This window comes from Culex quinquefasciatus, chromosome 2, assembly GCF_015732765.1.
Source record: "Culex quinquefasciatus strain JHB chromosome 2, VPISU_Cqui_1.0_pri_paternal, whole genome shotgun sequence".
In the NCBI taxonomy this organism is placed as follows: domain Eukaryota; kingdom Metazoa; phylum Arthropoda; class Insecta; order Diptera; family Culicidae; genus Culex; species Culex quinquefasciatus.
This window is the reverse complement of record NC_051862.1, coordinates 53,146,100-53,162,154: the sequence shown is the minus strand read 5'-3', so window position 1 is coordinate 53,162,154 and position 16,055 is coordinate 53,146,100. Positions and strand designations below refer to the sequence as shown.

The 16,055-nt window shown below is 39.4% G+C and overlaps 1 protein-coding gene across 1 annotated transcript in view; it reads left to right on the top strand.

Moving 5' to 3' along the window:
* The window catches only part of LOC6035701 (formin-like protein), a 115,918-nt gene that overhangs the window by 23,512 nt on the left and 76,351 nt on the right, over positions 1–16,055 (top strand). The window contains exon 2 of the mRNA XM_038258542.1: positions 1,716–2,410. Within this exon, the coding sequence (XP_038114470.1) occupies positions 2,117–2,410 (294 nt within the window). The 5' untranslated portion in view covers positions 1,716–2,116. The remainder of the gene's footprint in view (positions 1–1,715; positions 2,411–16,055) is intronic.

The window sequence follows — 16,055 nt, the reverse complement described above, 5'->3', positions numbered from 1 at the left end:
AAAAAATATAGTGCCTGGTGGAGCCTTCCCGTTTCACCTGAAGATATTTGGTAGAACAAATCTATTAGCAATAACATCTTTTAAAAAAATTGTCTACATGCCTACATGTGCTCCTTATTTAAAAAAAAAATATTTCAGAATTTTAAAATCATGATGAATATTTAAAAAAGGGTCAAAAATAAATTGAAAATTGCATCATCTTTAATAATTTATTTGGTTCCCTTTTTTATCACGTATAATCTTTTTCGGGCTTAAAAACTTTGTCTTAGCTCAATTTTTGTTGTTGATCAAATGCCACTTTCGTCACTGTTGCGACGCATAAAACTCTTCCAACCGGCTAGACCTGTCCCCCCCCCCTCCATCGCTGGATTAGCCTGCCTTTGGCTCAATTGCACTCTTCAACGCCGCGCGTCGTTGGTTGATAGTTATCAAGAGGGAGAAGGGGCGCACTAGCCGAGAGAACTCCAGCCAGCATGCAGCGAAGCGAGTTGACTGCAGCGTTTAAAAGTCATGCTCTCGCACATCGCAAGAATTTATGTGTACACTATTCATAACTTTTATGCTGCCAGTCCGTCCTTCCCAAGCCCCGCTCAAACTTCAAGATGTTTTCTCTGGAATCTGCCGGTCTTGGTCGTGTTCGTCATCGGTAGTAGTACATAGTTGTGTTTATGTTCACACAATGCAACGAACTTCCTTTCTTCCTCCGGATTCTGAGGGGGGATCTACGGGAGGAAAAGGGAAGTTGTCATTGATCTCGGAGCTGCGATGGGGGGAGAGTCGTGGGATGCACGCAGACTGGAAAATCCGGCATCGTTCGCTCCCCTGCAGGATTGTTGAACCAGCTGCCGCCGTTGCACCCAAAGCAAGAATGATGCTAATTTTCCTGTGTGTTTTCTTAGAGGTTTGAGCTATGCATGGGTTAGACGTGTTTGGAAAGACGAGGAACTCCGCTGCGGCAATTTGACGAAGCAACGGAAACTTGGCAAAAGTTGGTTAAATTGAAAATAATTGAGCAGCCATGCCATGCGGTATTCCAATTGTTCTGCCCCCTCCGGCGGAGCTGAGAGTCTCTCAGGGACATTCCGCGTAGATCGTAATCAAGCCACGCGTGAAGCGCGCCCTGATGGATTGTTTAATTTTAATTTTGTATTTGCAAATGCCCGTCATTCCCAGAACGCCCTGAACAGCCGAGACAAGCGAATTCTAACCACCGTCTTTTTTTCCTCATATTTCGTTTATTTCAGCACGCTGAGGTCCGACCACGCCAGGTTTTTGCACTTGTAGCAAAATAAACACGATAGACAACGACTGCGCCGACCGCCGAGGAAGGTGGCACTGACCGCGAACTAAGCCACCACGCCGGAAGAAGAAGCCTCATCATCATTATTTTGGAATTGATCCACGGCAGCAGAACGAAGAAGCGGTTCGGGTTATGTTTTTCTTTCTGTGAAAAACTTGTGTGAAGAGAACATCATTCAGCGTGGCCAAGAATCGATTGGACGTGGTCTACCAGTTGATTGAGGAGCAGCAGTAGTGGGTGGCCGGCTCAAGAACCGCTCCTCGAGACATCCGCCTCAGGCCCTTCTTCTCCACGTGGTCTACCACGCCGGTACCGGAAGTGTGCAGTTGTTCCAACGTGGAGGAGTGTTCAGCGTGCTGGGTTGGGCCGTTCACGCTGGGGGAAGTAATCGTTGATATGTTTGTGTGATTTTCAGCTCATTTCCATAATATTCCATATGTGCTGCGCGCGCGTTGAACCTCGCGACCGGTAGTGTAGAGGCACGTGATTTTTTATTGTGTTGTTGCTGAAGTTGCTGGTGGGCTAGGGAAGTACCGCCTAGGCAGCGCTCAACTCGACCAGAACGTTATTGGAAGAGGTCCGAATCGGACGGGGGTGAAGTGTGTGTGTGTGTGTGAGTTACCATTTCGGGCAAACCCAGCCCTCGATCGCGCCAGTTTTTAAAAGGAAGCACAGTGCGTTAATTTTTCCCCCGCGCCGATGGAAAGGCATAAAATTGATAAGTGCTATGAGTGAGCCGGGCAATCCGACGTGTTTACGAGTTCCGTGGATAATTTGCGTGCAGCAGTAGAAGAAGAAAACAAAGTCGCGGGCGCGATGGGTTTGGCCTCGTCCAAGGCGGCCAACAGTATTGCCGCGAGCAGCAGCAATGGTGGCGGCTCCAAGTGCGTCGACAATGTCATTATTGGCACCCACAACCACCATCCGGATATTCAGCAGCCCTGCTCGCTGCTGCCGTCGCCCTCGAGCGGCTTCAGCATCGGGGGTGGGATCGATACCTGGAAGCCGGCGGCGTCCAGCTGTCACGTACGGCAGGCTAGCATCCGGTCGCGCAACCTGCAGCCCATGCCGGACATTGGCGAGCTGGACCGGCGGTTCGCGAAAGTGCTGGTGAGTTCATTTGAATATTCTTGTTTGAGGTGCGTGTGTGTGTGTGTGTGTTTGTGGTTCCTTTTTGGAAGGGCTCGTCAATATTTGAACCAACGGTACATTACTAGTCGTGCACGTTCCAAATGTGCCTGGGGGCGATTGGAACTTTTGCACGGTGTCAACTCTACTTTGAAAATAAAAGTAAAAGTATTTTTTTTTATTCGGGTTTAGTAACGTCATATTAGAGCAGTTCCTTAGCCATCTTACATCATTGGTTTCTCCGTTCAAGTCTCCATACATATTTGGGGGTTTTCCATAGAAAAGGTCTATGCAGATGTTTGAAAATATGGTCTTGAGCAAGGATTTTGTGATCGATTCGGTGTCTTAACTCATTTTTTGAAGTTATGTTTTTCTAAATTGTGTTTTTTACACGAGAAAGCTTGCAACATTATTTCTGGCTGTTTCATTTGGAAATAATAAGTACTTATCTTCGATAACATGCTCTGTTTTGAAATTGAAGCCATTTTGAAATAAAATTAAAAGTTGTTTTATTTAAAAAAAAAATGGTCAATTCTCGTCCAATTCTGAAAAAAATATTTTTGAAAAGCTGAGAAAACTCTCTACAATTGGCTTCTTGATTCGACCTTTGGTTGTTTAAATATAGCCTCGCAAAAATGAAAAATACGAAATATTCGTTTTTCTATGTGCACGGAAAAAATCAATTCCCATCATCGTGGATTGTTGTTCATGAATTCATGAGCCAGGAAGAAACTGATTCATGAGTATGGTGCATTTGCACTATAAACGTAAATTCCTTCGTGCTTCTCAAATTCATGATCACAATTCACGATTTCGGGGTTCGTCTTTTTTACGTGTGCTACCCATTCGGCCCTCAACTTTCAATCGATGATATCTTGAAAACTGTTGATCCGATTTTTAATGTTAAAATTTGAAACTTGCGTGTAATTTTAAAATCCTTTTAAACAAATATTTTCAGATTTTTTAAATCACGACTTACATCTTAAAAGGATAAATAATTCTATAGAGTTTTTTTGCATTAGGATTATTCTGAAAATCTTTTTTGTTCAAAAAATAAAAACGACATGATTTGAAATTCGGATACTTAGTAGCAAATAATTTTTGTTATAGCTGGCAAAAAAAAATATAATTAGTTGAAAATGTTAAAATATCATCAGGGTGCACTAGAAACAGTCAAGTTTCAGAAAATGCATTCCAAATATGTATTTTCTAGCAATTTTTCATCAGAATTTAAAAATAAAATAAAATAACTTGTTGTGCTTCGAATCTCGGACACTGTTAAAAGCTGATTCTAAATCCGGACACTCGTGTCTGCTTATGAATCGCATAAATTTGGACTAAAATTTTAGTAAAAGGCATTCTTTAGGTATTAAACAAGCTGTTAAAATCAACACAATCAATATTTTGTGTAACGATTTGGTAGGAATGAAATGTTTCAGTGAAATATTTCAGTTTTTTTTGGTAATTCATATTTTAATTTTATTTACGTCATGATTCGAAATCCGGACACTTAGTAGCATATCATTTTTGTTTAAGCTGGCAAAAAGTCATGTAATAAGTTGGAAATATTGAAATATCATCATGATGTAGTATAAACAGTCACTTTTAAGAGAATTCATGCAAAATATGTCTTTTCTAACAATTTTTCATCAGCATTTGAAAATTAAAATTGTGCTTCGAATCCCGGACATTAATAAAGGCTGATTCGAAATCGGGACCCGTTTGCATCGAATTCCGGACACTCGATTTTTCTAATAAATCGCACAAATTTGGACTGAAATGTTAGTGAATGGCATTCTTTAGGTCTCAAATGAGTTGTTAACATTAAAACAATCGATATTTTATATGAATAATTTGCTAGAATTTAAGAAAATCAAAACCATAAATTTCTGCTTTGCCTTCCCGGTGCTTCGGACGCGTATGAAATATTTCAAGTGGAATGTTTCGCATTTTTGAAAAACTTATAATTTTATTTTATTTAATTGTTTTGACATTAACTACAGCGTTCATACAAACCTAAAATGAAAGTTGATGTTAGAATTCATCACATAACACAGTTTTGACAATCATGATGTGAACTTACACCCGAAATTCAGAGTCGGGATAATCGTTCTCTCCAAATTTATTGAGGGCTCAGTGCCAAAATCGATAGAATAATGGTACCAACTCACACCATTATAACAAATGAGTTCATTCGTTAGTTGAATCAATAAATCTCCAACAAGTGTCATACATCGACTTCTGACTTCTCCTTGGTCACCAAGCTGTGGTTGCCGAGGCAGCAAAGTCATTGGATTGGTTTGTCAAAGGTCTCTGGTTCGATTCCCGTTGTCGACACTTTTGGTTTTTTGTTGACGGATGAACTTTTTTTGCAAATGAACCTCGAGAGAATAGTTCTATCGCCCATCTCGAGCTGTGTTCTCTGCGTTCGTGAATGGTACCACTATTCTCTCGACTAGAGACCATCATTCTCTAGGACTAGCGCTGCCAGTTTTGGGTGTATATCCAAATAATTGATAATACAAGATAAAGTGTCCGGGTTTCGAAGCGTCCGGGAATTCGAATCATAAATAAATTTGAAGTGAAGTGGATGTGAAAATTCATCAAATAACACAGTTTTGACAATTTTTATGCTTTGTTATATCCGAATAATTAATAAAACAAGAAATATTGCAAATATTGAGAATATATGTGATTATCAGAAACTTTGAATAATCGAGTCTAGACTGTTGTTTTCCAAAACTCGACACCCTGTTCAAGATCCTCCCTTCTCTCTTCATCCCATCGCGGTGAACTTGAACAAGAACTCACATCTCGCTTTGTGTCCGTCGTCCACGACGACCGTCTGCTGATGCCTCGGGTGCAGCAGCTCAACCCTAAACACGAAGCTGCTGCAGCCTGCGAAGATGCTCCCTGCTAATGTAAATATTTACACGCTTCGAACGCGCCACCAGGCCAGACGAAGACCGTCGGGTCGTCGAGCACATGTGCTCGATTGCCCTTCAAAGACCCTCCCGGTTTGGAGGCCACTCTTCGTCATCGTCCACCATAAGCTCAAGAGGTGCCGGGGGTGCGTTATGAGTAGGGTTAGTGAAATTTCACGATTTCGCGGACAGCGTGAAATCCGTGAAATTTGGCTTTTTCCGCGAAATCCCGTGAAATTTTATGTTTGTGTAAAACTGTAACTATTTTTCTCAAAATGATTTATGAAACTAGAATGAGAATAAAAATAATCTTATAAAATACTGTAGAAATAAGCGAGTGAATACCCTGGTTTAATTACTAACATAGGATCAATGATTTTGAAGATTTCGAAGACGGCGTAACGTGAAATCTATCAATTTTCTCAAATTTTTTTTTAAATAACAGCATAATAAATATTTTACCCATACAGACTATTTAAGTAAATTTTATTAGTTTACAATTGAAATGCTTGATATGAACCATTTGAGGAATTGTTCAATTTTTTTAGAAACTTATTAAGTATAGTAATTTGTAATTTATTGGAAACAGATTAAGGAAGGACGTTGTGATGGTTCCTTTAGGTTAGTTTAGTAATATTTTCATTGGCTGTAATAAAATTTTTACAGCATTTTATTTGAAAGGTATAGTTAAGAAGTTCTAAGTTCGAAGAAATTAAAAGAATCAAGCATTGTTTTATTCAAATTAAAATGAAGGGCATTTTTTGCTTTGAAATAAACTTTTAAAAACGTTTCTAATTTTTCTGAGTCATTTTGATTTTTTTTTCAATTCAATTCGGATTTTTTGGTGAATAATCAAGATAAAATCAGTTCTTTTGCAATTATTAACAGAGATTTGGAGTTCCTTTCAGCTGTGTGTTGCATCGTAATCCATTTTGGAACAACTTCTATAACTAAATCACTAACAAGAGCAAGTAACATAAATTAAAAATGTTAAAAATTTCATTTTGAATAAAATAATTAAACTTATTTTTAATGTGATAAATGTCGCAAAAATTTAACTTTTGGTTTTGAACTTATTTTGGCTGGACAAGATTGTTGAATCTTGCTTTGATATGAAATTCAGTAAAATGAAGGAAATTCACAAAAACTTTTGAGCTTTATTAGTCAAATATAAAAAACAGTTCAATAAATGAGAATACGCATGCCCTACATTTTGTTTAAAAATATATATAGAGCCCATCCATTAACCAGGTGGAATCTTTTAGGAAAATCAGGAGAATTTTTTTTTGTGTCAGGTTCAAATTTATTCAAATTGTTTTTAGGTTATTTAAATAATATATAATGAAGCATAAAAAGCAGTTTCTGTGATTTAAACATAAGGTTTTTATAGTTATTTTAACATTTTTCACGTTCCGCGAAATTTGCGTGAAATTTGGTGTTTTGAAATTGAGGTCCCCGTGAAATTTGCAATTTTCGAGCGTGAAAAATCACTAAGCCTAGTTATGAGCTTATTTAACGAGCCACTGGCTGGATGTCGCAAGACGAGGACGCGGTTTGAAGTGTGAAGTGTCTCTCTCTTGGAAGATTGAGATTCGTTGAAACAAATCTATTAGTTTTTAACAATTTTGGTTTATTTGCACTTAAGGCCACTATCAAGACATCACTATGGGTTCACTTTAGAGCCACTCGTAGAAAGAGTACGGACTGCTCCCCAAGCTGTAATACTCCAGTGGTGTCACGTAGCCGCCAATACTTGGAACTGGTGCGTAGCCATAGCCGAACTCCTCCATGTGACGCTGGCTTCGGCCAACCGATTTGTGATGGTGATGATGGTGGACCACTTTTGGGCTGGCTGCGTAATCCTGTTGGTAACTTGCGCCGCGGTCCGTGGGTCCGAACCGGATTCGGTTGATGTTTTTCCTGATGGATATTACTGGCGTGGATTGTACAGCTGCAACGATGCACAGTAGAAGCACTAAGAACTTGAACATTTTAAGAACCTGCGTTGAGGAAGAATGATTTCTGTAGACTGATGGTTAGTTACGATTGGTAGAATGTTTTTATACACTTTATAAGTATCAAGTTTAATTTAACCTTTTCCTAAGGTCAACTTACGAAATTGGTAGAAAATTGTTAATTTTAATCGATAAATTTGATGGAAGAAGCTATTCCACTCAGCTTTCCAACTAGCTTTATCGAACTTCATTTCCGAATGAAAACATGTTTTGAGCATAACAGCAGGTTGGCAAATCGAAACGCACGCTGTAGTTTGTTGGTCACAGCTGAATGAACACCTTAACTTGTTATGAAAAGCATTGAATTCGATTATACTGACCGCATATGATTCGACGTTTGGAATAGTTTGAGGGATCTCATGAAGACAACTTAATAACACAATAAGCATTTAATAAAAACACTGATAGGAGAATTAAGCTCAAGAGCACAAACTCCACCATTATAAAACATGTTTAAAGCGATTAAACAAAATTGTTCTACAAGTGGTTTCATACATTATGTTCAAAAGCAAACTTCAGGATGAAATTGACGAGGTCAAATATTGTGCAATTGCATCAAGTGTTCAACAAACAATCCATTGATCCAGTAGGAATGACAGGTTGCTGGCAGAATTTCGCTAACAAGGCATGAATTCAAATTGAAATTTCAAAAGGTAACCCTGGCTATAGCTTGATAAACCCGTCTCAAAAGACTCCATTCACGTGTCACCCTGTCGTCTCAATCATGATCCCTGTGTGCTGATGTCGCCTTTGTCCGCCGGGGCAACTCCGTCAACTGCACCATGATGCGGAAGTGCAATCAATTACACACATGTACAAGTGTTTGCTCGCTTGTCCACGTCATCTTGTAGAATGATTAGTACGAGCAAACAACGAAGAAACTCAATACCCATCGAGCTCAAGAGATTCATTCATTACTGCAGTGGGCATCGACTCATCCTGATGCGTTCACAACTTGGCACTGATTTGGTCAAGATCTATTAAAAAAACGCTTCTCGTAAATCGTAAATCCCTGCATTGCTGCTTCTGTTGCTGCTACTGCCGTTGATAAGATACCAGAATTCCTGGAACATGATGCAGTACACAACCAGCTGTTTCATCGACCATCATCAATACGAGTCAAGCCGGAGCTTATCGAATACCCTCAAAATTCCTGCCGCTTGTCGATGGTGATGGTGATTTCATGCGGAAACGAAGGAATTACCTCCGACTTATTGGTTCTTCCGTTTTATGTTTTTGCTTCTCATTCTCGTGCTGCATTTTCCAGGAAATTAATTTACATAAATAAAGCAAATCCCTGTCCATCACCATCGACGACTAATTATGCAAATTAGCTTTGTACCCATCGTATAGACAAAAAAGTAAACATTACTCAGCTTCAGTGCTGCTGGTGTCCGGACCTGGATGTAAATTAGCATAGTTTGAAGATTTTATTACAGGTAATTTTGCGTTTCGTACAGGTTCAGTCTTGCTTGTACAGTTGCAATACCAATTGAAGGAATTGGTCTAACGATAAACTAAGCGTGGGAAGATCCACCTTCTGGAAAGTTATACGTTTTTTAGAACTTGTTTCGAGTTCTGAGAAAACAAACCAGGGTATCAAGTATCGAGTTGTTTTCTGATCACGTGACCCTTACGAATGGTACCCGTTTGGTGCACTCACATGACCGGTACTACTCGTATAGAACATGACAAACCAGTCGAGCGTTACGGTCAAAACAACCAACGCCACAGGCATCTCTGTACGTATAGAACCAACAAGCATGCATTCACGGATGTTACAAATTACTATCATATAGTCGCCGTAAAAGTGGGTAATTGAACTCAGCTTTTCATCTGGAGTGAGTCGCAGTTTGCTATCCAGATTTTGCCTCGTAGATCGGACATCAGAGTACCGATCGTAAGCGATAGAAAGCGCGAGTTGTATGACCTTTACGCCAAGCAACTCCCCTTCCGGAACATCTGACGTAACTCTCAACGGCGCGGCGAACCAGAAACCGTATTATAAAAGGCCAAACCAAGTGGTAATGGTTGATTGGTTGATTGCCGAGTACCGACTCCGCTCCCTCTCCCTCTCTCAAGTTTCCAAAAATGGCTTTGCATATGGCTTGCACCGTGAAGCATCGTCGTTCTGGTGGTGTCGCTAGCGGCTCCAAGACTTTGAACTTGCCCAGCGATACTGGCGGGTTTGTGTTTTTGGGGGGCTGAACCATGGTGGCGCACCGTATCTAGATCATGGTCTCGACACAAAGCGGAGCGCCGCGACGAAATGATCCCCAGCCCCAAACTTTCAACTGCAATCAAACGCAAAAAAAAAAAATCGCGACTTATTAGCGCAACGAACGAAACGACGGATGACGAATTTATTAGCATGCGGTCACCAGCGGTGTGGCGCGGAACGGGTTGAGAAGGTCATACCTCAAGCGTCAGCGGATCGGGCCCAGGTATGACTCAGCTGACAAGCTGTCTTGTTTGCTCACTTAATCGCGCGAGGGGACGCGAAAAGTCGCACAAAAGACAAAAGGATCGAGCTTTGATGAATTACCAATTTTGTATGGAAATGTCCGAGATGATCTGTGTCGGACTACGGGTCTTCAAGCAGCGTAGTACGTCCATATAATGTCAGATATCGTTCTGTCGGGTGTACAATTTGTGTCATTACAATGAGTTCACTGTGAAAGGTACAAGTGTGGTTTCCGGGTCAGTTATGGACAGCCTATCGTTCTAGCGTTCTGTGAGCAGTCGTTAACTCCCTTATCGGCGCTTGCCGCGGTAGTGGTGAGCGACGGAACTGCGTCGTTGTGTTCGCTGAAAGTCACTCTCGCGCGACAGGCGCGAATGAATTACGTGAGTTGTAGTGCGCGATAAGCCGTTTGTTTGCTGACGCGCCATGCGATTACTCGAGAGTAGCCAAGTTCTGTAACTTGTTTCGCGCGATCTAATCTTAACTCTTTCATCGCGCATCTCCCGAGCTACACCAACAATGTATTACCGTATCAAATCTACGCACAAGATCCCATTAGCTCCACTCATTTGCATGCGAATAGTGTTGTGTCCCAGCGCAACGCAGACTTCCGCCTGGTTGTCGTCCACGAGTCGGTGGCGAATTAAGCAGCGCGCCCGGCTTAATATCTTTTCTTTCTTTATGGACGCTATCGGTTGATCGTGCGCGCGCCCTGTCAGTGGTCCCCGGGAGACCCATAACTTTGCCCTCTGAACGACGACGACGACGACGATAGTTATGACGTGTCGTGTACGGGATCCAAAAAACCACCCGCCACGAAGATCACGATGCAGCGGGAGCCGACCTTCTCCTAATGGTGTTTTCAAGTTGCAGATGTTGGCACCGCGATAAGCCACGGTTGATCTCTCCCCGGCTGAGGCCGGTATGTACCACCACCACCGTCACAATACCGGAATCGCGACGTCAGAACCTCGCGCGCACAATGAATAGGCTATAAATTTAACACTGTTGAACGCGTCGTCGCGTAGAGTTCCCTCGTCGCAGGCACAGATGGTGACCGGATGCGTCCAATTCAAGCGCTTAATGGCTTCATATGTTCCTCCAAATATTATTGATTTTTATTTAGTTGATGACCCGTGGTTGAACCTCGCGTGCGGACCACACTGACGACTACGGGTCAATTGCCGGCGAAAGGTTTTCCTTTTCCGTCCCTACTGTTGTAGTCAGGGGGTGACCAAATCCGTTTTGTTTTATGGCGAAGAAGCGTAAGAAATTACAGTTGTTACAACATGTTCGGATTTTGATACGATCCATTGAGGTTCTGCCTCCCGCTGGGTCGTTTCCGTAGCCGTTCATTTTCATTATTGAATTTCATTGCCGGATTATTTCGCTCTTTGTTTTGATTACCTCCTCCATTCCGTGAGGTGAGGATCCACCAAGTTCAGCGATGATCATGAAGAGTCCGCGGCGATGCTCGTAATCTCTCGGTGTGATTGCGTGTCTAAGTTGAATTTCAAGGTGATTTAAATTGACTTCACCTACCCCGCGTACCGCCCACCTCTTCAAGACTGCGAGGAAGCGCACAGTCCTGAGAGATGTACCCGCAGCACCGGTTTTAATTGGATCGATGCATTATCCGTTTGCGCCATTCATACCGGCTGCCAGCGACAACAACCACGATGCAGAGTACACACACGATACAATCGGATCATGATTCATGCGTCGTCCGCGCAAACACCCACCACCACCTCTACCAACTCCAAGGGGTCGTGCATAAACCACGTGGTCTCCTTAGGGGGGGGGGAGGGGTCCGAAATCCGACCGAAAAAAACCATGAAAAGCCATGGGGGGAGGGGGGGGGGAGTCGACGGCTGACCACGTGGCTTTTAAAAAAAATCTTTTCTTTAAAAAAACAAAAAATACGCGCTTTGAATTTACTTATATGCATACATTTTTTGTTACACTTCAAAACCATACGATTATTGTGTTTAAAGTTATTACTTATATTTCAATGTCATAATATTTTCCAATTCAATATTGAATTATATATTTCGGCAGATTCATATCAATACTTTGAGCCTGTAATTGAATGTACACTTTTTAATACTCATGTAACTACGTTTTGCAAAAGTTTAAAAGCTGTTTAAAAATAAAGTGACAGTATCCAAAGTTAATATACCCTAAAAAATGCGTACCAAAATGAAACCACAATTTCATTTTTTTGTTGATGGTATCAAGTAGCTAAAAATGTGCTTGCAAAATTGCATTGAAAGTAGATGTACTCTTCGATAGTTCTATTTTGGAACAACTTAAAAAATAAATATTGCTGACAATTTTATAAGATTTTCGTAACAACGCAAAAAACTAAATATGTATTATGAATGAAGTGTCTAAAGATGATTCCCAGCGAATTTTTTTTTTTTCAAAATCTCAGATCTTAGCTAATTACCGTAGTTGGTCCTATAAGTGATCGAAGAATCTTAATCGAAAGATTTCCTTTTGACACTTAAAACAAACTCAAGATATCTTGTATCTCCTCTCTCATGCAATATTTTTTAAGTACAAAGAAACTAAAAACCCCAATTTCAGGATTATCGCGCAAAATTTCAGTTTCACTACCTCATTTGCAAGTGAAACGTCTAACATTAAAAAAATAACCAGTAACGAAAAAACGAACGATACATACTTTAAGATTCACCAAATAATTTGATGAATATTTTGGTCTAGAATATATTCCTTATTTCATGGGTTACACAATTCGGATTGTTATATTACATAACATTTCATAAAATACACGATTTAAGTTTTAAAGAGTCACTTAATTTTCAAATGCCGATATCAATTCGTGAAATAAATTTCAATACAATGCCGTCAAGATCAACATAATTAAAATTCATTAAAAAAGATGGAACGGTACTTTCAACTCGCTGGTTCTCGGGCATAACTCAACCAACCGGGACATTTTTTTTGAGTGAATTATAAGGATGTCTAGATGATCCTTAAACTTTGCAGAACTCGATATGATCAAATCCGTGGAGACAAGCCCGAAAACCTGTGAGTTGAAGTTACCGTTCCAACGTTTTAGGGAGGCTTTGGCATCCGTGTATATTGGACATGCGTTGGGCGTCCCAGTGTTAATAATTTCAAAGATATTGAAAAGATTGAAAAATTAACTTATTTAATATTTGCCTGTTTAAACAACTGAAAAAAAATGTAAAATAAATTCCAAATTTTAGCTTAATCTTTTTTAAATTTATCAAAACACGTAGTCGATAGCAAAATCAATTTAAAGTAAGAGTAAGACTTAAACAATTTGGATGTCCATGACTAAAAGAATGATTTTTAGCGCGTTGTCTACAACTTTTCCAAAGACACGAAATCGATTTTCGAGCAATTCTATACAAAATCGGTCTTTATTCTTAAATTTTATTTTTTTGATTTTTTTAATCCGTCTGAAACCTTTTCTGGTACCCAAGCCATCTTGCATCATTAGTTTGTCCATATAGTTTTCCATACAAATTTGGCAGCAATGAAAATTAAAAAATCTGTATCTTTTGAAGAAATTTTTGGTCGATTTGGTGTCTTCGGCAAAGTTGTAGGTATGGATAAGGACTACACTGAAAAAAATGATAAATGGTAATTTACTTTGCTGATTTTAATTTCACTTTTTGTCACTAAAACATGATTTGCAAAAAAAACACTATTTTTATTTTTTTTTTTATTTTGCCAACTTTTCAGAAATTTTCAGAATGGGCAAAAAATCGTTGTTTGAGTTATGAATTTTTGAATCATTACTGATTTAAAAAAAATCGAAATATTGACGGCAACTTAATTTCAATTTTATTTTTCGATCTAAAATCTGTACTTATATCTGTAAGCCCATACATCCCTTTGAAATGTGGTCAAAGACAAACTTATGGGAAATTGGACGAGCTTTCCAATAAAAATATTTTCGAGACTGAAAAATCAAGTCTGTCATATAGAAATTGCCAAAAACCATCAAGAAACTTATTTTTTCAACATTTTTATTTTTAAAACCGCTGTAACTTCACATGGATTCCACTAAGGACAATGGTCATTATGGAGATTTTTATGTAAAATTGTCTGGGGAATCTACTCTCGAGTTTGGTTTTTGAAAATTTTGATGTTTAGAGCACTTTTCAAAAAAAAAAAACAGTTTCAGTAAATGATTTTTGTAATTTTTTAGGTGAGCTGCTCCATCCTGCATTTTTCGTGAGTCTTTTTGTAACATCTTAGGCTATTTTCACAAAAATTTTGAACGAAAAAAAATCGTGGGCTCACCTTCAAATTTGACTTTTAAACTTAAAAATCAAAAAATCTCATAAAAGTGGCGTGTATTTTTTTTCAGTGTATTTTTTTTCGGAAAGCCCGTCAAATTTCCTACAAGTTTGTCTTTGACCACATTTTGATACGATGCAACGGCTTCGAGATACAGAAATATTTAAATTACGAAATACAAAAATATTTAAAACACTTACGCCCTTCTCAAATGTCATTATCAAGTGTAACTGGCTCCATATACACAAAAATGGCTTATATATGCCTAGGATAACATGTCTACAAAGTTTCATTGAAATCGGAGAGGGTCAAGAAAAAAGTACCTTAAAAATTCCTGTTTTGGGCTGGAATTGCTCTCATGCTTAATTAAAAAGAAAAGTTGCTTTAGTTTGGATTTTTATGGATGTTTGGAATAAAATAAATATTAACTAGGAGCTTTCATAACTAGATATTTTCCTTAAAATAAAATGAAAATATTTTTTTCCTGAAACAAAACATTTCTATTTAATTAATTTCGATTTTAAGAAAATATTTTAAAGCGCATTTAAATTAAATCATGAATGCTGTTTATATATCAAAATAGTTTTAATTCTTAAAGCGTGAAACCACGAAAAACCATGAGGGGGGAGGGGGGGGGTCAAAAATTCTCCAGAAAAAGGCCACGTGGTTTATGCACGACCCCCAAGTCCGGTGGTGGTTCAAGCCGTTGTTGTGGAGTTTTTAAATGGAAATCCTCTGCTCAATGGAGCCTTTGGTGGTGTGCGAGTGGTTCAGGAAATCTGTGTCAAAGCGATTTTCTTCGACACCTCTCTCGGGTTTGTGTGTGTTTTGTTCAGCAGTTATGCTCCATTATGTTTTCCCAACGTTTGATGAGTAATGCTTGGCTTCATGAATGACGAGAAGGTTGAGGTAATCGGTGTAATTTGAACACATCGGATAGATCTTGACCTACCATTTGTTTACCCAACAAACACAAAGATGCTTACATGGAGAAAAATCAGTTCCTAAAATGTACCATGGAGGTACGTTGTTAAAAAACGTACCTTGCGATTTGAACACTTTGTTCGTGGTTTCGAATTTCATGAACGCTTGTTCACGGTTTTGGGAACTGATTTTTCTCCGAGTAGGGGTTTAATGATCTCAGCGTTTATCACGCGGGACTACAAATCTGTAATAATATTTCAAAAGAACTGAGATTAAAAAAAACTCAAAACAGCTTTCTGTACATATTTGATATAATAGTTTCATTGAAAAAACTGGTATAAAATGGGTTTGGCCGTTGCAAATATTTTTCAAAGTTTATGTCGAACCATGACACGTAATTTCAAATTTTATAGCAAGCAATCGGATGCTGCTGTCGAGACAATTTCCGTATATTTTTTGAATTCCCGGGACAAAAATCCCGGGATTTTTCCAAAATCGGGAATTCCCGAATCCCGGGATTTTTTTAATTTTATCCCGGGAATTCTCAAAATTGAAAACAAATCAAATTTTGTTTGGAAATTTAGATTTGGTTGTGGATGAAAGATGAATATTTGAATACATAATACTTCGCTTCGCTTCGCTAGGAGACGGTGATTTTAGCGGATTGCAGACTGGATTTTCGCCATGTGATGTGATGATTGTCTTAGCCCAAGTTGCCTAGGAATCGATAATTGGGAATAGAACCAATTCCACCTGAACCAGATTCTCACCACCATGGCAGCCGTCCATTGCCGGCCGCTCCCATCTCCACCGCGCACCAGGGACAAGGAAAGGGAATTGGAAGACGCGAAGTGTTGATGCTCCACTTTTTTAAGAGTATTAAGGGAAAATCTCCACGGTATCCTCAAGTAAGTTTCGCTTGGAGTTGGACGGTTTTTGGGAAGGAGCCACCCTAGGCGAGTGGTAACGACCTTTGGCATTGTTGTTCGAATTCTTTATGT